We start from the raw sequence: 26002 nt of genomic DNA on the forward strand, positions 1-26002 counted from the left end.
CTGATAATGTTCCGGTATGAAGTTTAAAAAAGAAAGTCTTAACCCCCGGCTTACCTGGCATCCTCTTCACTCGTTTCAAAACATCCTGCCCTGGGCCTTTACAGTATATGGATCTGCACCTCGGTACAGAAAATACGCTGCTTCTTAAATCTTTATATAGCTTTTTAAGTCTAACGGTACTTAAATAATCAATTGAAAAAGGTGTCCGCAAGAACCGAAAAGAGCTTACGATTTCTCTGAAATAACCACGAACATGACTGGGTATAAACTCTGTGGACGACACTATCAGCTGAGGCAGCGCTCGCGCCAACCTCAGCTGACACACAGTTCTCAGAACAGGGTCGGAAGTGTCCCGAAAAAACAAAAATCTATTTACTACCGGACGGAGAAACAGGGGGGACAATTCGAGTCCTCCGTCCCGGACTTGCCTAAACAAATTGTCCCTTGCGCACCTTTCCCAGGATGACCCCCAAATAAGAAGAGCAAACACTCTATGAAGTGTTTGAATGTTAAGTTGTGTGCAATACAGCACCTGCATCACAGTATAAACAATATATATTGTTTATACTAAAAATAAATTGCACGCCGTCGCTCTGGCAAATATCGAGAGATGCTGTCCTTTCCATTGTTCCAGTTGAGATTTCATTTCTTGCGCTTGCACATTCCAATGGAGTACCGCTTGGGAGTACCGCTAGAATGTTCTTATATCATTCTAGCGGTACTCCCAAGTACTTGACGGGGGTTGTTTACCATCTAACATTTGCAAAAAAAACTCGGTCTCGAAGTCCATTCCCCGTGCCAAAACCCAAATACTTTTGTCCCAGTTTACATTACTCCCCGTGGTTGCAGAATACTCCTTAATTCCCCTCACTACTCGTTGGACACTTTCTTTGTTGGTGCAAAAAACAGCAATGTCGTCAGCGTAGGCCAAAAGCCTAACTTCTGAATAACCCAGTTGAAAATTCGTGATCCCCCCACAATACTGTATCCTTAAACATAACGATACAAATACTCTACAAAAGAGGACTGAGGGGGCAGCCCTGGCGCACCGAACGTTGTACTTTAATGGGAGCCCCCAGACACTTGTTTACAATCAGCCTTGTAGTTAGGGTGACCATATTCCTCAAGGTAGAAAACGGGACATCCCAACCGGGGGGGGGGGGGGGGGGGGGGGGGTTCATTTCTTAGAGGTTGAGATTAGAAGAAACAATTTAATGAAATAACTGTCTTTATTTCAAAACGTCATCATATCGCACTAAACTTTACTCTCTGGGTAAATATCTCCCGCCTGCGTTTACGCCGCTTCTCGACGATAGTATGCGGCTGCACATTAAAAAAAACTATCAACTCACTTGGCCCCACCGTACAACCAGCAAGCCAAGCTAACCCAAGCCGTTGGAAAGGGAGTCGCATTCTATTTAGTTCAGCAATGTTTCGTCGACAAGATTAGTTTTTTTTTTCTTCTTCAGTGTTCATTGTAAAAAATAAATTTAAATATTGCCAAATGCACAACAAACATGTTCAAAAAAAATATAAAGTTAGCACAGTCTCTGGATTGAACCTGGGTCCGCTGCAAATGAAGCAGGCACCTTTCCACTAATCTACGCTACCTTTTCCCTTTTTTACTGCAAATTGAAGCTTTTGGTAACCATTCGTTTTATACCAGACCCACCAAGTTTAGCGTTGTGCGTAGAGCCATTGTAAAATATACTTGTAACGAGTAGGCATAGTTTCGGTTTGGTGCCAATTTCGAAACTATGCATTCCTGCGAAAACGGGACATGATTCCTTATTGGGACAAAAAGACGGGACGGCAGAAGCGGACCTCAAAAACGGGACTGTCCCGGCCAAAATGGGACGTCTGGCCACCCTACTTGTAGTACAATTTCGGTACGCCAGAGCCACGCCCCCGCGAATTACTTGCCCCCACATTCTCATGGTTCAAAATCGCAAAGAGAATTTCGTGCGCTACACAGTCGAATGTCTTCTCGAGGTCGAGCTGGAGGACCGCTACTCGAGCATCCAAGGACTAGGCTAGACTCCGCTTCGAAAAACTCGTTTTGAGAACTCGTTTAATATAAGACTTTCGGACGGCACTTGAATGCGTGAGTGGAGTGCCGTCGGGCGGAACTTGAACGCACTGCAAAAGTGCCGTCGGACGGTACTCTAGACAGCTATGTTCTCCGTTTAAGCCAACTGTCGTAACAGTTAAGAAAATGTGGCGCGTCAGTCTCACCTGGCCGCACGGTCGTACCAGCGACGGAACTGCGCCACTGCGCCAGCTCTTCTTTACGAACCGTCAGTACACAATGCTTAGGACAACTGACGACCACCACAGAAGCAACAGAAGGCGGGCGACAGTCAAGTAGGGTGGCTAGAGACGGATTGGATTGATTTGATAAATGTGCATCAGCGTTGCGTTTCCGCAATTCTTGTTCATCTAACTTATTCTGCTTTCCTAAATCAAACAAAAGTTTTAGCATCCGCCTAAAACTTTGAACATTTTTTTTTTTTTATTATTAAAACAAGTGTTCGGTAAATATTTACAACGTCAACTCACAACTTCTTCTACAAGTTTCGCCTGAGAGAGCCGCTCTCAAAGAGAGAGAGCAACTCAAACCATGGAGAGCGTTTGCAGTTTAATGACGAACGCCTCAAGTGCGCATGCATTGCATTTTTGCTTGGCGAGGAGAGAAACAAGTGGAGAGGCAAAGGCGTTTGCAGACAATTAACACCTTTGTCAAGTATTTGCTTTTGTCGGCTAGCAGCTCGCACAACTAGTATCTCAAACGCGTCCCATAACCCACGTGACACCATAAAGCGCTTAGAACTACTCTAAAATCTAGGCACACTAATTCGCTTCAAAAGTCACTAACGGACCAATCCAATCCAAAATCCAGGTTTCTGGCGGGATTTTCGCCGATTGTGGCAGACGTAGTTGACGTAGCCACTGTAACGTAGTTGACGTAGTCACGTTGTGACGCCGTGTCGCGCAGTGATGGCTTCACGCCGATACCAACCGGGGGACCGGCTGCTAGGCAGGGAACCGCGGGACGCCCGGAAGCGATGGGAGTCGGACGGGTATGAATACGACATCTTTCCCAACTCCCTCCGCCAGAGGCCCACCCTCCGAAGCGATGGCGGTACCAGGAGCAAGACAGTCCGTCGTTGTTGTCTGAGGCAAGCTGGGAAGCAGAAGACGCTTCGCGACGGCCTTCACAGCCCAAACAGGCATCTTTCTGGTAAGCCCCCCTCGTGGCGGACCTTTACGCAGCTTGCATATTCTACAGAAGTGGGTGCGGACATAAAACATAGGCAGTGTCTGTTCTGCCGGGACCCGGGAGACTTACGAGTTTTCGTAGGCGAGTTTAGCCCTCTCTCAACGCTCTCCGTAACCCGCTGCGACACGTACAAAATGATTTTTCTTGCTCTCGGAACATCGTCTATAATTGGTTCAAGGTACTTCTGTTCTTTTAATACTTCTCATAGTTGGTTGGCGTTAAGCCGTCATCGTTTGAACCTGTGGGCCTTACTATAAGGTACGCATGGCGTGCACTGACGTCACATCGCATACTTTTGACCACCATGTAAGAGGAGGAGAGGGAAGCTGATTTTGTAAGAACTTTGAGAAACGGGTTAATTTTGGGAGGAAAATAGCGACGTCGGTGCATATCCGGGAGGCATAAAAGAGGATCCTGCTAAGAGGGGAGCTCCTTCTTCCCCTCTTCTCTGGTGGTCATCGAACCGCTTTTTGAATGACGTCACGTGCAAGCCATGTATACTGGTTTTGCAAGGACGTGGGTGGCTACTGTCGGAGTGCAAGTATTTATGACGGTCAGGCGGCTTTTGATAGAGTCAAGCAACCAGTTTTGTGCCCTCAACTATTACCCTGACGTCTAGAAAATTAACTTCGGTTTTGGAATAGTTGAGAAAAACTATTTAGAAGGGTCCACAAAATTAAAAACGTCGATGAAGCTAAGCAGCGTCTCCTCTTTCTGTGGCCAGATTATAAATATATCATCCATTTATCTCTTATAAAACATTGGTTGGAGGGGGCAGCTTGAAAGAAAATTAGGTTCTACACTCTAAAAAAAAAGGGAGTAGTACTTCCTCCCTTAAAGGAGGAACTCGCGTGTATCATATATTGCTCTACAAATGGAGGGAATTTTCCTCCTACAAAACGGGAGGAAATTTCCTCCCCTAGGAAGGGAGGAAAGTTGCCACCTATTTTTGCTCGTGGAGAAAACGTTCCTCCCCTAAGAAGGGAGGAAAATCGCCACCTTTTTTCGCCCAATGGAGGAAACTTTCTCCCCTCGTGTAATTCGTATAACTTCCACCAGATGGCGCTCAAAACAGAAAAAAAATGTTGGTGGAGTGCCAATAGACCGATGTCACCAAGCGAACTGCGCAGGCGCGCGCATTCCGGAAGTGGTGCCGCCGCCATGCTACTTGTAGTCATCCCTTCCCGGCTTTCCGGCTACATACGGCTGCGCGTACGTACGTACCTCATCATAGATTATTATTTGGCACGCCCCGGTATCACCTTGATTCTCTTGCATGTTTTTACTTCATAAGATTGCGTTGTTTGTGATGCCTTACTTTCCTCAGCAAGTGCCGAAAAGCAGTATCAGTCGTCTTATCGCTTTAGAATCGCTTTGTCGTCTGCTTCGTCGTCGTCTGGTTCTTTTTCTTCGTGTTCGCGTGAGCCCACTGCCTTTCACGGGGTAATCCCACTGCGGCCGCGGAAACAAAAACAAAACAAAAAAACAACGGCGCCACTACTCGAGCATTCCGACTCCTCGGACGTCTCAATTACCTTGCAAACAAGTGAACATCTAGTGCAATAGCAAAGAACAAGAAAATTCGAGGGACCATCGGATCGGTGTAGCACCACGGAACAGCATCAAATGTGATGAAAAACCGAGCTTAGCGGTGCTCAGTCTTGTGCATAACGTTTAATCAGCCATCAAGTAAGAGGCGCTAAATAGAATTTCTCGGTCAGCGATAGTTTTCTAAAAGTGTTTCATTCTGGTTGACAGCCTGTGCGACAGAGTACAGATGAACAGCGGCAGAAGCCTGCACATAAAGAACTGATCTACAAAAAGGCCATGCCTGACGCGCCGTAATAATTGGCATCTATCAAAAAGAAGCAACCATGCCAGATACCTGAAAGCTTGGGGTGGAGATGATTTTTCGGGCACAGTTTCTATTCAGTTTTACTTTGTTTACGCAAGATCCGAACGCTAACAGTCGCCCGACGGGGGAAGCTTTTTTCTGCGGTCTCGACTGGTGCTAGTGGAGAATGGATCAGTAACACCAGCCTAATAGACCACCACAAAATGGATGAGGTTCGTTTGTTACATTTTTGGCGGTAAGTACGTGTTGCACTTCTAAATGGCATATGTAATCTTTTCGCGTTGGTATGAAAAAAAAATTGAGGGCTGCTTCCGAAAAAAAGTTGTTTTATATCAAGTGGTGCATATCGGGAATCGCTGCTCTTTTTTAGTGATTGTCCTGATCGTTTGAAAAACAGTTGTGCTTGAAACATGTCTTCGCAATAACAGTTATAACCACCAAAGTACACCGAGTAAGAAGTGTATTAAAAACGGCCTCCGCAAAGCAGTGCGGAGGTCCTATTTGAGACAGACCAACGAATAGGCCGCTACGGTGCAAATGCTCAGAGAGATTCCAGCTTACGGAACACTTCGGCACGCGCTATGTCTCGTGCCCTGTAATCTTACATATTTTAGCTGACGTGGAATAATTGGATATAACTTATGAAGCAAATCGCGAAACGAATCGTAAAACGCTATTTCCCCTGCCGCTCTGTCCGGCTCTGTCGACCTTTCTTTGCCATGCTTCTTTCTTGCGGGAAGACATAATATGCGAGGCCTTTTTGCCTGGTGCTGTTATTATAGCTCCGTGGCATACATGTGAAGCCACCGATTGAAAACCATGAGTCAACACCTGGCTAAAAGTCTCGTGCTAACCCGAAAATTTCCAAACGCCGGGCGTACAATGCGCGCCGACGCGGCCGGAAAACTGGGGAGAACTACAGGTACCAGAATGCACCGCGGCAGCGGTGGCGTCGCGCAACTCCTCGTGAGATCGGTCTATTTGTTTTCCAATCTCCCCCGCCCTTGAACGCTACATGGCAAATACAACACCGAACATACAGAATACACGAAACACAAGGAGAACACCCCACAAACGCAACAACGCACCGACACTGAACCCCCACCCCTCTCCACGTACGCTAACTTCGCACTCTCTCTATATATGGCAGTCTTATTTTTGAATCCGAATTGGCCGGTGACTGCCATCATTTGTCGCATAAACACGGAGAGACGGAGCGAGTGTTACTCGTACTTCATAGATTATTTCACTTGTCTCTTGGAATAGCCCCTATCTCTTAATTCAACACCCTGATCAAAGCAAATGTAGATCATTAGGTTAATTAACTAAAATTTAATGAATATATTTTTAATAAGTTCGAAGAATCATGTTGGCAATGCAGTGTTGAAATGCAGTACACTGGTGCTAAAATTTGCCACCAAGCTATAGCTTGATTGGAGTGTGCAGTGCCAGTGTAATCAATTTTAAGTTTCGGCGGGGGAATTATTAATTTTAATTGTTGCACAAGAATTTCAAGGAATTTTTCAAACAAAAAATATTCCTGGTGTTAACAAGACTCATTGCAAGAGCAGGGGACATACCTTGGGTCACGCTTCGTGACCCGTAAAAGTGAAATTTAATATTGTTTTAATTTTCTAACCTGGAGCGTTCTACCTATAAATAGTAAGTGCCGGGAGCGATAAGGACCCACGAACCATGACTTTGGTATCACAACCGCTTGAAAACATCATGCTGCCCAAGTCAAAATTTAAAAAGCCCGTGTTGAAAGTTTTAGATCGTTCAGTCACTTCCGCAACTCTATAAGCAATCCATTATGGGTATGGCCTCCGCTATATGTACCGTAGCGGAGCCGTGTTTTCATGTTTTAGAGGACGTTTGCAACCCGTTGCAGAATATAGCGTTACGAGAGCTAACGCAATGCAACTATTTTGTACACTAAAGCTAAAATAAAAGGTTGTACAGCAATTGTTAGTAATATTCTATTCATGTCGCTATCTAAATAGAACGTTAATAGTAAGCTTATGTTCATCCTTGCTTCTTTTAAAAGTAAGTCCAGTACATTTGCGACGAGCAGACTTGAGATCCACGTTGTTGACGCCGGGTGAACTTGGTCGTGTGCTACAGCCGGCCAGCGCTCGTTTCGCGACACGAGAGAAACCGCGCGATAAGGGACTAAGTGGGCCGCAAAAAAGAAAACAAAAGTGCGACGGAATTATTTGTTCACTTTACCTTCTTTTTTTTTTTTTGTTGCGAGTGCGTTATTTGATATGTAGCACACAGTAGCAGGAGATGCCGCACAAACTAAAAAAGCGGCGGTGAACCGTCCGCTTGGTTGGATCATCCGTTCCTTCAAGACCGCAGATCCGGCCTCCCTCCCCCCCTTCGCCCCGCAACCAGAATGGAATGTCTGTACTACCCTTTCTTCCAAGTGGACTCTTCCCGAATGAATTGTTGACCTTGTCTCCCGGATTTGTTGCTTCGTTCCTTCGCCGAATCGTCATTTCGGCGTCCTTTCTTGTGCGGGGATCAGGTTTAAAAAAAAATATATATATATATATCGCGTGTTCCCGCAAGCCGGTCGTGGTCCCGATGTTGACGGACTACGACGTGTGTCGGACGGCAGTCGCTCGCCGCATCGCAGTTCTCGTTCCTATCGACTGGATATGCTGTTCTGTTTTACACAGAACTGAAATAAACGCTGCACGGATTACCTTTCGCTGTATATGGTACGTACGCTTTATTTCAAGTGTATATGTTTTTCGCGGAGGTGACGGGGCTAGGAACGTATAGACGTGTCGACTCGAATAGAGCAGCGATCTTAGCAACAACGGGATTAAAGAATAAAATGTTCCACGCTTATGACGATTATTTCTTGTGCGCCCTACTTGTTACTGAAGTTAAAGCCAATAGGCAGGCGAGCTGGTTAAGGATAGATAGTTTCGAGTCTGTTCGTCCTTTTTTTGTTCCCTCGCTCCAGGTTCACTATGTCCACTTGTAATGTAGCAAGTAACGCGACGAAAGCGGTCGTACTTGCCATGCCAGTGATAAGTCGCCACCTGTACTTATCGCAGCTGTAAGGTTTCATTCACAATGAATAAGCGCGATCTCGAAGCGGGCACATACGGCGTGATTCTTGCGAGACGCGCGCCGCGCTACGCGCCTCGCTTTTAGAGCGCAGCTCTTAGGGGCCCGTTTCCGGCTTGAGCGGCGTCGCCGTCGGCGTCGGCGTCGGCGTCGGCGTCGCCGTCGGCGTCGCCGTCGCCGTCGCCGTCGGCGTCGGCGTAACCGCGCGGTGCATCATGGGAAATGTCCCATAATGCACCGCGCGAGCCCCCCACCAAGGTCACGTGACCTCGTGGGGGGTCACGTGACCCCCCGAAGTCACGTGACTCCCCTGAGGTCACGTGGCCCCCTCCTCGAGGTCACGTGACCCCCGCCGATGTCGCGTGACCCCCCGATGACGTCATCGTCACTGATGACGTCACCGGCATCCACATCGTCATCGTCATCATCACTGATGACGTCACCGGCATCCACATCGTCATCGTCATCATCACTGATGACGTCACCAGCATCCACATCGACATCGTCATCACTCATGACGTCACCGGCATCCGCATCGTCATCGTCATCATCACTGATGACGTCACCGGCATCCACATCGTCATCGTCATCATCACTGATGACGTCACCGGCATCCACATCGTCATCGTCATCATCACTGATGACGTCACCGGCATCCGCATCGTCACCGGCATCATCACTGATGACGTCACCGGCATCCACATCGTCATCGTCATCATCACTGATGACGTCACCGGCATCCACATCGTCATCGTCATCATCACTGATGACGTCACCGGCATCCACATCGTCATCGTCATCATCACTGATGACGTCACCGACATCCGCATTGTCATCGTCATCATCACTGATGACGTCATCAGTGACGTCACTGATGTCGTCACCGGCATCCGCATCGTCATCGTCATCATCACTGATGACGTCATCAGCGACGTCACTGATGACGTCACCGACATTCGCATCGTCATCGTCATCATCACTGATGAAGTCATCAGTGACGTCACTAATGACGTCATCGGTACCCGCATCGTCATCGTCACTGATGACGTCATCAGTGACGTCAGTGATGACATCATCGGCATTGGGGGTCACGTGACCCCCAAGGTAACGTGACCCCCCCTGGTTAGTTTAACCCCCCCCCCAGTGCCCTTCCCTCCTCCTCCTCAAGAGCTGCGCTCTAATTCGGCGTTACAGGGAGTTGTAAGCGGCTTTCATTTTTTTTGGTTTGTTAAACTAGTGTACCTCCGCTAGCCCCCGCAGCTCCGCTTTTTCTCTCCTAGCACCGCGCATGGGCAGTAGTGGGATTGATCTAGGTGACGGTAACCAATCCCTCAAGTTGCCGTCACCGTCATTGAACATGTTCGCGGCGGCAGCGGCGGTTCGAACCGCCGCTGCCGCCGCGATCATGGGGGAGGAAATTTTCGTCCCTTTTTCAAGCGCCACCAGGTTGCGCTGCATCTAAATCGGTGAAATGGAGGAACGGGTGCGATTTCCTCCCTTCCGTAGGGGACAGGGAGGAAAATCACTTTTTCCTCCATTTCTCCTCCCTTTTTTTTTAGAGTGTAGATCGCCCATGAAGATATTCGCGAATGGCCCCAAACTACGCGAACATCTTAACCCCCAACATTTGGGCAACTTTTTGCTCGCTCTTCGTGTTGTCCGACAAACCTGTCACATCGCGGCAACAGCAGGACAACATGGGCGACAGAGAAAATATTGCCTCCGTATGACAGCTTTCAGCAACAAAAACAGCCGCAACTTGTGTTGGACAATGCGTGTTGCCCGGATCGCTGGCTCAGCGAATTTCGGGCCGGGAACACGACAACACAGATTGCTTCAATGGCAGAGCTAGATCCCTTTCAATAACATCTTACTCGAATAAAGGCTTCGAAAGCATTATTATTAATCTAGCGGCGAAAATGACGTCACATGACTTTGTGTCATGTGACCCATTAACAAATTTAGCGGGAGGAAAAGCATGGGCACACCCTCCCTTCCTCTTCCTCAAGAGCTGCACTCTAAGATTTCTAAACGTTTTAAACGATTTGTGAACATGAACAAACAACTAATTTTTTGTGTTCATGTTCCATCCACCGAGAAGCACAGCAAAAGAGCCGAAGTATGCGTCCAGTCTAGCCACCCTTCTATCTCCTTCCGCACAATAAAGTCCTACTCAGTCACCGTGGCAACGCAGTGTCTTCATTATGGAAGAATGCGCGAATGCAGCGTCTGAAGCCAGCAATGGGAGACGCCATCTTCCACATGTTGTCTTCTAACGTGAAAGCCGAAACGCTGGCCAAAGTCGGACGCGCAGGTGCGGAGATCGATGCTGACTGCGTAAAGCGGTTGCCTAGCGAACTCTTGGCGGTTTCGACGAGGCTTGATGCAGGATCGGACCCTGCACACCACACGGTATGTTTTTCCGCCTAGCTTGAAGCCCAAGCTAACATTGCTGCATTGGTAGCAGGCGGCATTCGGAAAATGGCGCAGCTGTAGCCACCTTCAGACTCTGCGTTCAAGCACCTGTGTATTGACGTCCGGTGACTACAGCAGACGGACTTCATTGTGTAGACGGTGGTGGGGCGATATATGATGCATACCTGGGCCCTCTAGCCATGCTTTTCAATGGACTGAACATGAATTAAAAGAGTAAAACCAAGACTTCCGGCAGATGGCCGATTTTCTCCAGCGCCTAACATTGTACTCACTAAATCCGTGCAGTACAGCCAAGGCTAAAAGGAAGAGTATGCCAACCTGTTCAAGAGGACGTAAAGGAGGAACGGTAGAGAAGGGCTGGGATTCCCCTTTCCTCCTTTCCCTCCTTTTCAACAGGTAGGGATACTCTCTTCTTTGTAGCCTTGGCTGTACTGCACGGTTTTAGTCAGATGGAGTATAGATGAAAAGCTTTTTGTGTTGGCCATCCGACGGCTGGCTCCATTCCCTGGAACTTAAAATATCAAACTGCCGAGAAAAAAAATATTTTTAATAACTGCAAAGTTTGTTACGAGTTACAAAGAATGCCACGGGAATGTGTTCTGTGTAAACCAACTTTACCCTAAGATTCCCCGAACCGGAGCGATAACCATTTGTGTTCGACGCATGTCGTGCAAGTCCCAACCATTGTCTTCGGTCCCCATTTCCGCAGAAGCACGCCGAGCAGCCGCAAGCCCACAACTCCAAGGGGCTCTGCCGCAAGGTCGTCCGCGGCGCGTTCTGTCCACGCACAGCACGAGCCCTCGGAATCTTCAAAGAGGCCAGACGTTCCCGAGGCGTCGACTTCGGGCGTCGGTCGCCGTCCCTCGACCCCGAGGAGTTTCGGCGCGAGGTCGTCAGCGGAACGACCTCGGCAGGTGGGACGAGAACCGTCTCCGCAGTCTTCCGGGGACGACGAGGGGCCTGCGGTGTCTGCATCCAGCGTCCAGCGCCGTTCTGCAGGTGGGTCGTCGCGGGTTAGGACGGGTCGGCTTGCAGCCCGAAAGGGGGACACTAAGGTTTGTCTCGAAACACAAGAGTACAGCCGTGCGTGGCCTCTTTCTTTGTTGAAAACGCGAACGGGCATTGCGGCGCGCCCCTTTTCCAAGATGTCTCGAAAGAGGGGTGTTTCGGGACATTTGGTTGCTCTTTTAATGGTGAAAAAAGAATTGTTGTGCACGATGACAATTTTGGGTTTTGAACATGCCCATGGTGCGCATGTGTTGGTTTCGCAGTATTAAACGACAGTCTCGAAATCCACTTTAGTGGCTCTTTAAGGCTGGTCTGCACACTTGCTTTTGCTTAAGAATGAGTTCTTGTGATCTCTTACGACGAGCAGGGCTGTACATAGAGATAGTTTGGTCAATGGGAGGAGCTGACGGAAACCAGGCGGAGCGGCGAAAGCGGTGCCCCGTAATGATTCTGCGAAATAAAAAGAACCGGAGTTAACCTTGAAGGAGGCACGCATCGTGGCACAGGTATTTGTTAGTTTCCGGATGATGCTAAGAGTGCATGAATAAACAATGGTAAGAGATTGATGGAAATAGGGAGTTTCAGGGTGCTGAGTGCCGTTAAATGAGCCAGAAAAGGTGACTTTGACGAGAAAAGTTTCCTGAAACACGAGGCGTAACTGCGAATGTGGGGTGCGCATTCGGGGTTGGGTTCCAAATTGCCACGAAGCCGTGAATACAATCTTCCCCGTCCACTCGGCCACGGCTGTGTCTGCAACCAAAAGAAAGATGAAGTGCATTCTGAGCAACGCGTGCATTGCCTTTTCGGTTGCGAAGAGTCGCAAACTTCAACTCTAGCATGCTGGACTGAAATACTCATATACATCCTTACCCAGAAATTGTGATTGAAGGATATAGGCTAAGCTCATTGCCTCCGCTAGAGGAATATTCGTGACTGGTGGTTGGTCACAAATGCTGTCAATTAACGCGTCCAAGGCCATTGAACCGATTTCGGCCAATGACGTGCTTTCATTTTCGCCCTATTCTTACCAATGAATGCCCGAACTCTCAACATCATGGCTCTGACAACGACATTCGTTCCACGCTCGCTTTGAAAAGTTTTGACTCTCTTATATGCGGCCATTTATAATAGATAATCAGTGTTTGGTAAAGTACATCTAAAAAGTACTTTACGTAAAAAAGTAAGTTGGATGTTATGTACTTCAAGTAAAGCAGGGAGTACACCAAGCACAACATGCTTGAAGTAAAGTACAGGGAGTTCCCTAGAAACAAGAACCACGTTTTTCGGCTTGGGTAGATAAACTAAGCATCGCAGAAAGCTCAAACTTCGTGACAATGTGACTGTGGCTTTTGGGATAGAATGCAAAAGTTTGACAACGTGACGTCGCTTGGATCAAAAGATTATTGAAAAAAACAAACATTTCTCTAGGAGCCAAAGTCCAGCTAAGCTTAATATTGTCAAAAAAAGAAATGACACTGGGCACCTGTAGTATCTATTAGCGAGTTTGTTTCACACGCACTGGCACCGTTCAAGTTCTCTCCCAGAATGCATCGCACTCACAGAGTGTTGCATGGAAAACTGGACTCAAACGAACTCGCCAAATGCACCGAGTGCAGAAGACTGATGCTGCCGCCATCTATGTTGTAGAAAAGGTACTGACTTCAAACCGAAACTAGCGCCTTTCTGTTTGGAGTGATGCGTGGGAATGCGAGAATGCAGTCGCTACCAACGTTTATCTACAAACGTTGGTCGCTGCAACCTGTAGTTTATAGTTGCGATGACTTCAAGCAGCTCGGCTGCCGTAGAGATAGTTACAGACGGCGTAAATTTCTGCAACCAGCTGTCTGCAAAACAGCTGGTTGCGATCTTTCAATTCTTATAACCGTTTACACTGAAGAAAACTGATGATGCTGTCCGAACAGAAGCTTGATCCGTTTGAGCATGGTATTATGCGTGAACCACTCAAAGGGTACGGCTTAAAACTAGCCTTTTTGAATATCCAGCACTGGGACTTTCGATTTGGATTGTCATTATAGGTGGATTAGATATCAGCCTTGGTGAGGCGTCGAGAACGAGAGCTTTCTTAAACAAAATACGACGGGGCAAGTTGGCTGACGTAGGTAAAAAAAACCTTTGCTCTAGTGAAAGAAAGTTCCAGGGCCATCTCGTAGATGTCGCCAAGGTATCTATTAGTCGTAAGTTATCACAAGTACTCTCCATAAGCAAATGCAAGCGCGTGAACCAGGCTTTAGTTCGTTCAGATTGTTGCAGAGTCTTAAGACCATTTTTACGGCGACGGCCACCGTTCGCAAAGTTTCGTGGCGGACCCCACGTGTGCTCCCCGCACGTGTGGCTCGCTTAATTTAGCGGGAAATCTTTTTCGCTTATTAGTTTGGCGGGGATTCGGTGTGTTGCGAGCGATTGCCATAGAGTTATTCCCTTTTCATTGTTCCCATTCCATTCCATAGTTCCCGAGGCGTCGGCTTCGGGTGCCGGGCGCCATCCCGCGACCTCGAAGAGTTTCAGCGAGAAGTCGTCGGAGGAACGACCCCGGCAGGCGGAACAAGAACCATCTCCGGAGTCTTCCATGGACGACGAGGGGCCCCCGGTGTCTGCGTCCAGCGTCCAGCGCCATTCAGCAGGTTGGTGGTCGCGGGTTACGACGGGTCGGCTTGCAGCCCGAAAGGGGCGCGCCAAGGTTTGTCTCGGAACGCAAAAGTGCAGCCGCGCAGTGCCTTTTTTTTTTTTTTCATTGAAAACGCGACCAGGCATTGCTGCCGAATTGAGTCACACGATGCCCAGCTCCTACGGAGAGGCCGACGCAGTCGGCACACCTCCCGGTTCTAGTACGCCCTAACGACGTGCGGAGCTTTTCTGTTGTCATTCGTCGCCACTTGGAGACTGCTTTCGGTGCATGGGCGGGACGGGACGCCAAACACACCGGCGCGGTACGCATTCCAAATGCGTCGTCACGGTGCCGCGTGAAGTCGCCGTAGCTTCGTTCGATTTTCCCGCACCAATGCAAAAAAGTGCAGGGCGGTGTACTTCCGGCATGTGTGTCGAGATACGACCAAAAGTGCACTCCCTCATACGTTTCTGCACCAGTGAAGAAGGTGCGGGTAGATCGAACGAAGCAACTGTCACACGCGTGCCGTCCACTAAATTCTGCGTAAGCCAAATCTATCCTGTGAGATCAAACTATATCGAGGTTTTTTTCTTTTTTTTTCTTTTCTATAGGGTTAAAGATGTAAATATGTACCAGCCAGGAAGGATTCCTTCGTAGCCTTCGGCGACTGCATCTGACTCTCCGCAGCCACTGAGCCACTGGCAAGGTCGGAGTGAGTGTGCATCGACAGTGCGTTCTCACTTGCCTCGGTCAGACATTCCAGGGGCCCTGATCTGGACACTCGGCGAAAAAGTCGGCGAGAAATCTGGCGGCTGTGATTGGGCAGTCCCAAGGTCAAGTGCGACGTTGACCAATAACGGCCGCAGGATTTCTCGCCGACTCTTTCTCCAAGTGTCCAGGTTAAAGGGGCAGTCAAGTGGTTTTTGAGTTCGTGTTTTGATAATGACAGCTGAATTTAGACGCCTTAAGTATCCCTAAAAACCAAAAAGTATAGTCATACGGTGATTATTTCTTTAATAAAAATGTAATTGAAGGCCGCCAAACCTCGGATCCATCCGAAAACGAAACCACTCTCATTGGTCGTCGCACGCTTATCAAAAGGATCTCGGGCTAATGGCGTTGGACGACGTTCCGTCGCGCAGTGATACCGAGGTAGCCGCATCGGCCGAACCTCTTTGTCATTCGAGCTTCGATTATGGCGGAGTTCTCTACGCTCGAGGACCTGACGCCGTTAGAGGTTGAAGTTCTTCGGCGGACAGCCGACCTGGGGATGATTTCCTATGACGCCACTCCGACGTGCGATGTGGACGATAGCAGCGCTTCGGAGTCATGTTCGGGTTCCGAGGACGACGAAACGCAGACCTTTTCGGGCGTCCTTCGATTTGCGGTTGGGGCAAGTCGTAACCAAACCAACGTTTGACATCGCAGCGTTACCTCTGGTACGTGATGTCAAACGATGTCGCCACGTTGACTTTCGCCTCGGGAGAACGGGGGGAAGGCTGGTTCAGACATGTGCAGCGAGCGCGTACCTACGACTGCGTCCGTTGCAACCGGAACGACCTCACTGCGCCGCGCGTACACACACCTGTAACCACTACAACAAGCGCAGGGGGTCGTCAGCACGGCGACCGCTTCTGTACGCCGCCGTCAGCTGTGTCAGCGGCCTTTCTAAAAAAGGGGACGCACTGCTACTCAATGCCGTAACAAAATATAGACAAACAGTTTTCTAGTCTAAAGCTTTATTATTTTTTCTTGATAGGCTTGCAGGGTACAGCGAATGAAAAAAATAAAATAAAAAGATGCAACGCCGTCTTGGACGATGCCGACTCTAATACACGACATCGCAATAGTACATATATCGCCACACGCCTTTTCTACGATTATAAAAGACAATGTAATCTTAGCAGCGATATAGCAACGTAGAAATATGATTTCGTGATCAGATAGACGTTGCGAGCGTTCAGGATTGCTAACACTAATCACTTTTCTCCGGTGATGGAAACGCGTGAAAATTCGTATCCTTTATACGGTACGCGCCAGTAATACCTTGAACTTGAGCACACGCATGAAATGCGCTAAATCAGAAATCCGGGCGATGTTCGAGGACACAAATGCTTAGAAAGCACCACTGTAGTCGAAGTAAACAAACACGACGGCACGGGCGTTTCTGCTATCTTGAGAGTGCCGCCACGACATCGCCGCACGAGTAGGTGGATGTTCCCTTCTAGTACGTGCTGGGTTATCATAGCGAAACGCGACGAAAATTCAGTCAAGGATAGCGCTTTTACGCGCAACCATGAGCTTTCACCAGGCCGTCCATTCCGACGATCACCACCGACGCCACGTTTTCGGATAGAAGGAGCCGGCCGGCCCGCGACCGGCACGACCGGCCCACCGGCCTACAACGCGCGGAGATACGTGCGCTTCCGCGCATCCCTGGGGAACGGGAAATTCACCCCCCGCGGAGGAAGGCAAATAGAAAACGTAGTCCCTTGTTTGTGAAACGATAATTGCGCCATCGCGTATTCTAAACTAGAAATATTTTACGTCTTGTGAAATTATCATGCACAACATATTTAAATGAACTGAAAATTGTCTTTTTAGCGAAACTTTAAAAAGACCGCCAAAATTTTCAAACATACGATAATTTCATTGGTCCTCGCAAGTACAGAAAAGAGTCCGCACGTATTTTATTCCTGCGTGATTAATAGGCGTTTCTGCCTTCTAAAACTGAAGATACTCATTCACTTGACACTTCCTTAACACCATCGCACCAAAAAGTAGCTTCTCCAAAAACCGCTTGAGTGTCCCTTTAAGGCCCCTGTTGGCTTGCCGGGGCCTTAGCTTATGTCGTTTGTCAATTCATGCCAAAACAGTTCCCTAACGTGGATTTGCGAGACTGCCTTACCTCAAACAAAACATTAAAAGAAAAAACTCTTTATCTTTATCTTTTATTATTTTGTTTTTGTTTTTGTTTTTAGGTTTTTGGGTTTTTCTTACTTACCTTAACCTCTCTTTAGGAGCCAAACCCACGCCAGAAAGACGTCCGCCGACCCCGGCACGCCAAGCTCCCGCACAGCCATCGGCGGCGGCACGCCGAGCTCCAGAGCCACCGGCACCGGAGCCTTCGGCATCAAAGGGACCCGGCAGGAGGCGAAAGTCTACCTCTCCCAGGAGGGTAAGTGGCCCTTTCCTCGCAGCCTTCGCGTGGGTGCCGCCATCTTGAAAAATATGGCCACTAAAGCCGCTCAACTAGATGTGCCAAGAGAAGGAAAAAAAGGTCCCACGCATCCCGGCCGCTTCAGTACGGCGGGGCGGCGCAGACCCGGACTTACCGGAGTAAGGTGCCGAAAAGCCCGTGTAGCCGGCAGCTCCTTACTGTACGCGGAGAAGCGGCAGAACGTCGCCCGTGAGGTCGGAGCTGCCTTCTTTTCAAACCTGCCATGCAAAAAAAAAAAAGTCAGCGTTGTTTATGCCACGAAAACAAAGTCGACCAGAGCTCTAACAACCTCCAGTCGCTGCACAAAAAAGGGCACGGCTAACCCTCCGCCTGCTTTCTCTCCCCTCTTTTCTGCCGCCGTCTTTATCGTCCCTTTTCTCGGGACCAACAAAGTCGGCGCTCACGATTTTTTGTGCTCTGCTCCCGTCTTTACCCACCCGGTTGCACAGGTGCCGCCATCTTGAAACCGTCAGACGCGGGCGCCGAAGCCGCCGAAGGAGCGTAGCTCACAAGTAGTGACGTTTCCCCGGCCGTCTTGCGGGCATCATTAATGGGACCCGGCAACAGCGGGTGCAATGGTTCCAATGGAGAGACGCAACTTCCTGTGATTTTGGTACGGTGTGTGGGGCACCGTGCAATCAAACGCGTCGTTGCGTAGGTGTAAGTGAACGCCATTTGCAAATATTTAGTGCGTGGATTGTAAACAGGTTAAAAGATATATATTTCAGGCGTCTGGGATGACTTGCACCAAATCGTAAAAAAAAGAAACGGGGCGCTTTCCAATTCACAACTCGGCCCTTAAAGGAATAACTGAAGTTTGCTAATTGGTCTTAATCAACCGAATAATTGGGCAGATCGAGAAAAAATGTTGCAACTATGTTAAGACGCTTGCTTACGACGTACAGTTGGTTTTACTTCCCTGGAGGACTCCGTTTGCTTTGTTTTAAAGTTTGATGCAAGTAATCTGGGACACCCCATAGACATTGTCTCGATGTTCCCGAAAAAGCATTAAACGTAAGGGTTTTTAAGAATCCCCTTTTCCTAAAGAAGGTAATTTTGTTATCTCGGAACTGTTTTCAGCTACGGCCCGCCACGGACAATAAATACTGCTCAAACAAACGAGAAATCGCATAATTTTAAGATATTGCAGCAGACGGGCAACTTTTAGTTGTCGATTGCGTGCACAAACTTCGCATTTTACTCCCACCAGGGCGTCCAAAACGGTTCCCCGATCGGCGCATTTACTGCGTCCAGAGAAAAATGGTCCCTCGATTTCCGCCCGATGGCATCGCAGAGGGGCGGTGTCCCAGCGGCGGTGTGTTCATTGCCACTTCAAGACCACTTTCGGTGCGCGGGCAGAGCTTACTCCGCTTTTGGCGGAGCTCTCTTGCAGAGACGTAGCGCACGACAACATTTGTGCCGTCGAGGCGTAAGACACGTGCAGAGTTCCTCCCGGCAGTGGCAGTGCGAAACAGTATGCAGTGCATTCTGTTTTAAGTCTGCCTTTGGCACAACAATGCAAGAAGAGCTTTTTTTGTGCTTATTTGGTATTGATTTGCCTAACTGCAGAAATTGCTAGAGTTCTTTTTTTGAAGGTGCGAAATGCTTTTCAACGGAGCTCCACCAATCGCAAGATTTCGCCCATCCGTCTGCCCATTGGTGCATTTCCCGCCAGGTTTAGCGGTAAAATTAATAAATGTATAGCTTCTTTCCGAGACGACCGTTAAGTGTCTTCTAAGCGAATTTAGACGACCGCTCCTGAAATACCGCATTTCATGCAGCGTAAGACTTTAGAAGAAAAAAAGTCGCCATCAGCTTTCTTTTTAAAAATGGCGGCTGACACTTTAGCCCGGTGGAGGCCAATCGGCAGGACCTAATCAGCGCGGTTGCCGCTCCTCTTCTGCCCAGGGCAATCGGAGGTCGAAGCATCGCACCCCACCCTGGCTGAAGAACATCCGTCACCTCCAGAGGACTACGCGGCTCCTCATTCCGCGGCTGTCGTTCGCGCGGGTGGTGAGGGAAATACTGCAGGGTTTGGCCCCCAGTCGCTCCGACCGCTACTACATGCAGGGGCTCGCCTTGCAGGCGCTACAGGTGGGCCCGCCTCGTCTTTCGGTCGTCGTCGTGGCGCACATACCGGTCGCCGTCGGCAACGACCCGTGTCGTCTTTCCGTCAACGTTTGCCCACATACCGTAAAGTCCTGAGAGATAGCTCACCTAAAATAGTTAGAAAATTGGGTGAAATTGAAGGGTGGGCTAACTTTTGGTGTGCAGTCGAGGCAAGTTGAAAAAATGCTATTTTTAGATTGTGCGTCCTTGTCAAAGTTGTTATCGCGGCAAGGGGCAATGAAACAAAGATGACTGTACTTTCCAATCAGCAGTGTTCGCTTATATCTCGCCATAGCTAACTAGACGCATTTACGCCACGGTCATCATTGATCCGAAACTATGATTACTAGGAGTGGGCTATTTTTCGGTGCTTCAAATAAAATAGCACATCGAGCCAAAAATGGGGGTGGGTTACCTTTCTCGGGTGGGGCATCTCTCCGGATTATATGGTAGTCCTTTTTTTCGTCAATACATGCCTATTCAATCGTAGGTCAGGTAGGCCTGTGACTGAATCGACCTACAGGGCCTGTTTAGTCGGTACCACTGCTAGCCTTGGGTCTTCGGCATACGCCGGTAGGATGCTCATCCAGATCGAAACGGGCAGGAGAGGGGAGGATCACAAGAACCAGGAACCTTGGGTCTTGCGGCGCGAGCTTGCGCTCTACGCTCTCCGAGCCGCAGTGCACTAACAGACCCAACCGCCGGTCCTCCATTACATGAAAGAGCAGTGTCTCCCCTTTAAAGAGGCGGTGCAACGATTTTCTAACTTTGGCCAAGTAATTGTGGGAATTAGTCAAGGCCACCCATAATACGAGGAGTGGGAACCCTTTCTTTCTTGCGTGCACTAGTTTTTAATCTACAAAGAGATTGAACACGTAGAAGTGTATCGAGTGAGGTTCGGTGTCGCCTTTGGGACCAGCAGCCTTCCCTGCACGTTGGTCAACTTTTCAAGGTCACGCTTGCCGTCGTCGAGGGATCTAGGTGGGACGACTTGCCGCGGGGAAAGACGTTGAAGGTAGCGAAAGAGAGGAAACGGTTTCCTTTATTTCCGATAGATGGATAGATGGCACCGCGAAAAATGTCGCACCATAGTTCCGATGACAACCACACAAGACTGCAAATTAAAAAAAAATATGGTGTTGTTTTTTTGCAATTGCAGTAGAATATCGATGATATGAATCTCGAGGGATCCCAGGAAATTTTTGTATCATCCAAAATTCATACTGACAAAAAAAAAGTCGCCTAACTACGTGAAAGCAAAGGGGCGGCTGTACGTGCAATTCATTGGTCAAACCCCCGTCTAAAGAAGTCGGTAATGTTCTTCTGAGTCTTTTTTTTTTTCGATGTCACCCAAACGGCACTTTTGGAACACGGAAGAACGAGCGTACCTGTCGTCGCTGACCTTGATCTCGGGCTCACTATGCGGCGCAGCTCATCGAGGGCATGCAGTGTTTCAGCAGTCATTGGTGGCTGCTTGTCATTAGTTACGTCGCCGTCATTATCTCCACTACTTGACCGTCCTTGCAGTGCCGTCACTTCGTCAACGATTGCCTCGGCAGTCCTTAATCCGCAAGTAGCGAGGCTGTCATCTGCGGTAATGAAATCAAAGGCCGATTTCTCGGCACAAAGCAGGTCTCAGTCCTCAATTCTCAAGTTTTCCTCTGGTTCCGGAGGAGCAGCCACTATTCACACTTGCGAAAGCCGTTAGATAAGCGTTGATTCCACGATCAACGTCAATTCCAAACGTCATTTCGCACGTTCACTCGAGTCAGTCAGAGTTGCTGAAACCCATTTATTGCGTGACAATAAATATAAAGCAGCAACCCTGGAGTAAGCAAATGCGAGTTACTCCAGCGAGTCAAATTCTCATCACGCGACAACACAGAGCAGCGCTGGACGTGGGTGTGTTTTCGAATTTTGGAACGGATTTACGGTTGTCGGGATTGCATGGTGCGTACATAGAAAGTACAGCGAGAGAAGTGACTCAAAAAGCCTGCTACAGTCGTTAGGAGCCAAGTGATGCCCCTCCACAAGATGTGTAAACGTTGATGATCGTTCACATGATCCACCGCGGCCGAGAAAGCATTCGGAGACTATCCCGAAACGTAATAGGTTAGCCTTAACGAACTTCGGCCAGGAATTTCGAAAAATTCGTATCGTACCAAAATTTGGACGAACCGTCGTTGTATCATGGAGATTCTACCGTATGCAGCAAATCTGCAGCATTTTGAACGAAGGTGCCACATTTTCTCCTCTTGTGTCACTAGAAACGATATAAAAAATGTGGGCCGTAAATTTTTCGACATTAAAATTGTGAGACTGTCTCAGTTCCAACTTGTCGCCTCGATTCGTCGGCGTTTGACGGGCGTCACCTCTTTTCCAGGACGCGTCGGAGGACTTCGTGACGAACTTCCTGTCGGCGAGTTACCTGTGCTCCCTTCACGCCAAGAGAAAGACCCTGATGAGGCCAGACATGATTTTCCTCCAGACCCTCCTCAAGGCCTTTGGCGCCAGCATCGCCACATCCTTCTGAAGCCGCCCGCTTCCTCCAGACGCCGACGGTGCTCTGTACATAGCTTTATTTCACCGACATTGTAGATAGTTTGCTTTTCATCGTTGCATTTCCAACACTCCGTTCGCCCCCAAGCTGACAGTGCGGTGGAAGCTTGTCGCCGCACTGTCGGCTCGGGGACGAATGTGCGGTTGCGGGCCCAAGAGGCAGGAAAGCACCACCTTGCAGGTTCGATCGCATTTCAGTTTTTTGCGTCCGCGGCCATGTGCGGACAAATTCATTCACTCGTCGACAATCTGTCTCTTCCTCCTGTCTTTTTAGTGTTTTAACTGTCAACTCGTGCTTTTTGCTTTTCAACGACAAAGTTGCGTTTGCAATGTTACCGGACACGCGACCCGCGTTCGCCAACGCGTCAGGTTCCTTTGCGGAGGACGAGCATTCGGAAGCATCGCCTCGCAGGTTCGATCGCGTTCCGGTTTCTTGCGTCCGCGGTTGTGTGTGGACAAAGTCGTTCACTCGTCGACATGCTCACTCTCTTCCTCGCGCCTTTTTAGTGTTTTAACTGTGAACTCGTGCTTTTTGTTTTTCGACGACAAAGTTGCGTTTCCGTCGTTACCGGACACGCGACCCGCGTTCGGAAGCATGCGACCTGCTCCACATAAAGTTTTCTGCGGATGGGTGTCGTATTCTCAATCGTAAACGACCCTCATGCTCTGTCGAGAACATTTTTTGCAATGGTACTGAACTTACCGGATGTTCTTTAGCAAATGCCTTTAACGAGCATTTTATCAATATTGCAAGTAATGATGAGACTACATTTTACTGCTTTTAGCGACAAAAGAAACAATGACTCCATATTCTTAGAGCCGGTGGTCAAACCAGAAGTAAATTCCATAATTTTACAACTAAACAATATTGGAAGCTGTGACGCGGATGGTATTCAGATAAGTCCCGTCAAGTACGTTGCTTACTTGATAGCGCCGGCGTTATCTCATGTTTTTAATCTCTCTTTATCCATGAGCGTATTTCCGAAGAAAATGCAGATTTCTAAGGTGTTAGTACAGTTAAAACTCGATTTAACGAAGTCGAGGGGAGCCGCGAATTATTTCGTTAAATCGAGAACTTCGCTAAATCGGGTGAGGCATTTTTCGAACATTTAATTCGGCACAATCGATTATGTAGCGTAGCGGCATCCAGAAAACTACGGTGGCATCATATTTGCGCAGCGTAAATGCGCTGAAAATGTAAAATTGCGGCCTACCGAAACGACCGAGATCGCTAGCATGTAAAGAAAGAGAACGAGAATTGTTACCTCAACGAAGAGGGCCACAGGGGACTACACGTTTATTTTCCAGCAAGGAAGTCGGTTATCTTTGCTTGCGTGCGCTTTGTGAGCAGCGGCCGGACTGACTTCTCGTAGGCCTGAAGTGCATCCAGCGCATCTTCGGTTCCCTCGTGTGCTCCAGCAAACTGCCGCAGCAGGTCAATTGCATCCATCACTTGGCCTGGTGTCGGCACGGGAGCTTCGGTAACCTCACTGTCGTCGTCAACATCGTCAGCCGCCACTCCCTCCACGCTTCCAACAAGCCTCAAGATGTCCCCGTCATCCAGAACTTCAGTCGTGACGGCGTTTGCGTCAGCGTTTACGTAGTTGGAGAAACTCATCCCTGTCGGCACTTCATCCGCTAAGCGAAGGCGCTCCCAGGCATCTTCGTGCTGGTGCACGGCGCCCGCGCAGTCCGGTGCAGCTTCGGCAGTTTCGCGGCCTGGCGTACCGAAGCCAGAATTCCTGAAGCAGTTGACAATTACCGACTGCCTCGTTGCCCTCCAAGCCGCCGCCACCATCTCAACCGCCATGAAGACATCGATCTTCGTATCGCGCTTCAGGTCCAGGTTCAGAAGAACCCTTTCAACGACTCGACGCTTGTATGCGCACTTAACGCTATTAATAATCCCTTGGTCTAGAGGCTGGACCACGGACGTAGCATTTGGGGGGAAGTACCGGAGCTCCATGTTGGTGAGCTCAACCGCTGGCACGTAGTGGGCGGTGCAGTTATCCAGCAACAGGCAGACGTTCCTTTTCTGGCGGCGCATGTCGCTGTCAAATTCTTCGAGCCATGTGGTGAAAATGGCACGCGACATCCAAGCTTGTGAGTTTGCAACGTACTTCACAGGAAGCCTTTTCGTGCCCTTAAAGCATCGCGGCCTTGCGCTCTTGCCGATAACAAGGGGGTCTCGTTTGTCGCTGCCGTCCATGTTAACGCACAGCAAGAGAGTGAGCCTCTGTTTGCTGTGCTTACCGCCATGGCACGTCTGGCCCTTCAGCGCGAGAGTCTTTTTAGGTAGCATCTGGTAAAAGAGGCCGCTCTCGTCGGCATTGTAGACGTCGCTGGGAGTGTATTTTCCAAGAATGTCGAGCACATTTTCTGACAGCCAGTCGCCGACTACAGCCATGTTCACACAGCTCGCTTGACCGCTGAGCACCTTCCCGACGATGCTGTACCGTTCTTTGAAGCGCGACAGCCAGCTAGGACTTGCTTTAAACTCGTCATCACCCAGCAGGCATGCGAAAGAGCGAGCTTTTTGTTGCAGCAGGTCACCACTGACGGAAATGTTCTTTGCCCGCACATCCGTAAACCATGCGAAAAGGGCCTCTTCCACCTTGCCATGGGGGGTAGTCTTCAGTGCTTTTTTGTGCGCGAGGTTCCCAGACGAAGTGGCGCGGAGGATGTCGTCGTTCCCCTTCAATATTGTAGAAAGGGTACTGGCTGGAATGCCATGTGCTGCAGCCACGTCACATTTCGTCTGTTCCCTTGTTACAGCACGAATTATGGCCGCTTTCTCGTCCAAAGTAAGCCTTTTTCTTTTCTTCTGGGGCTCCATGTCCAACCTGTCGAACACGCCAGTCACTAGGCCTAGCGGCGCGCTTGCTCGCACCCACCACGTCCGCGTCTACAAGACAGCAAGGCTAGGCTGACTACAGGCCTAACAACTTGAGCCTGCAAAAGTAACTTGCGCTCAATGAGGAACTGACGTAAAAGAGGGACGAAAGCACGGGAAATATCCGCAGAAGAACGATAGCGACCTGATACCTGATTGCACAAAACAAGTTGAAGCATACGAGATCACCGAATTGCAACAGCGCCATCTATGGCATGCGACACGATGCTTTTCTTTTTTACTGCTGGTGCCATCTGGCGAATTCAACTCAGACTTTTAACTTTCGTATTGCGCGCGCAGTTTGGAAAGAGCGGGACTCGCGTGCTCCGCGACTTTGCCGTTGGCTCGTAATCGATAAAGTTTTGGGAGTTCTCTAGAACACGGACTTAAAATAAGACCTTTTTACCCTCATTTCTTGAAAAAAAGTTTGATAAATTGGGACGGATCACGAAATTGACTTCGTTATTTCGAGTTAGTAAAAGCATTGAACCCTATGGGCGTCTGTTGGGGAATCGAGATATCTTCGGTAAATCGGGAACTTCGTTAAATCGGGTTTTGACTGTATTGCATAAAAAAGGAAGCATAAACGAAATGGGGAATTATCGGCCTGTTTCTATACTCCCAGTTTTCTCTAAAGCTCTCGAAAAAATACTTTATACTCGAATTATGACGTTTCCAAACAAATATAACTTAATAAATACCTCACAGTTTGGATTTATGAAAAATAGGTCTCTTGAGGCTGCCTTATGATCTATTAAAAAATTTATTCTCCAAAATTTCAAAGAAAGAAAACTGGTTCTCAATATGTTTGTCGACTTCTCAAAGGCGTTTGACTGCCTTAATCATAAAACACTTCTAGCAAAATTAGACACTTACGGTTTCCAAGGGCATGCCTTGCAGCTAATAAAGTCATATCTGGAGCATTGATTGCA

At 48.7% G+C, this 26002-nt stretch overlaps 2 protein-coding genes across 2 annotated transcripts; one reads left to right on the forward strand and one right to left on the reverse strand.

Moving 5' to 3' along the window:
- Positions 1 to 17153: 17153 nt before the first annotated feature.
- LOC115331284 (histone H3-like centromeric protein A) lies at positions 17154 to 22151 on the forward strand. The gene is made up of 4 exons (XM_040218360.1): positions 17154 to 17164; positions 17248 to 17467; positions 19418 to 19603; positions 22002 to 22151. Exons 1-4 carry the CDS (start codon positions 17154 to 17156, stop codon positions 22149 to 22151), a joined length of 567 nt encoding a protein of 188 aa, XP_040074294.1.
- Positions 22152 to 23405: 1254 nt separating this feature from the next.
- Positions 23406 to 25045, reverse strand: LOC115330934 (tigger transposable element-derived protein 6-like). Its single transcript, XM_029992959.4, has one exon. It carries the CDS (start codon positions 25011 to 25013, stop codon positions 23475 to 23477), a length of 1539 nt encoding a protein of 512 aa, XP_029848819.3. The 5' UTR covers positions 25014 to 25045; the 3' UTR covers positions 23406 to 23474.
- Between the last annotated feature and the right edge of the window lie 957 nt (positions 25046 to 26002).

The sequence above is a fragment of the Ixodes scapularis genome, unplaced genomic scaffold (genome assembly GCF_016920785.2).
Source record: "Ixodes scapularis isolate PalLabHiFi unplaced genomic scaffold, ASM1692078v2 ptg000137l_1___fragment_3__unscaffolded, whole genome shotgun sequence".
In the NCBI taxonomy this organism is placed as follows: domain Eukaryota; kingdom Metazoa; phylum Arthropoda; class Arachnida; order Ixodida; family Ixodidae; genus Ixodes; species Ixodes scapularis.

Bases quoted from the DNA above. Each gene is read 5' to 3' on its own strand.
- LOC115331284 (XM_040218360.1), top strand. The intron at 17,468-19,417 runs GTAAGTGGCCCT...TCTTCTGCCCAG, and splicing joins AGTCTACCTCTCCCAGGAGG to GGCAATCGGAGGTCGAAGCA. The intron at 19,604-22,001 runs GTGGGCCCGCCT...CCTCTTTTCCAG, and splicing joins TCGCCTTGCAGGCGCTACAG to GACGCGTCGGAGGACTTCGT.
- LOC115330934 (XM_029992959.4), bottom strand. From the start codon at position 25,013: ATGGAGCCCCAGAAGAAAAGAAAAAGGCTTACTTTGGACGAGAAAGCG.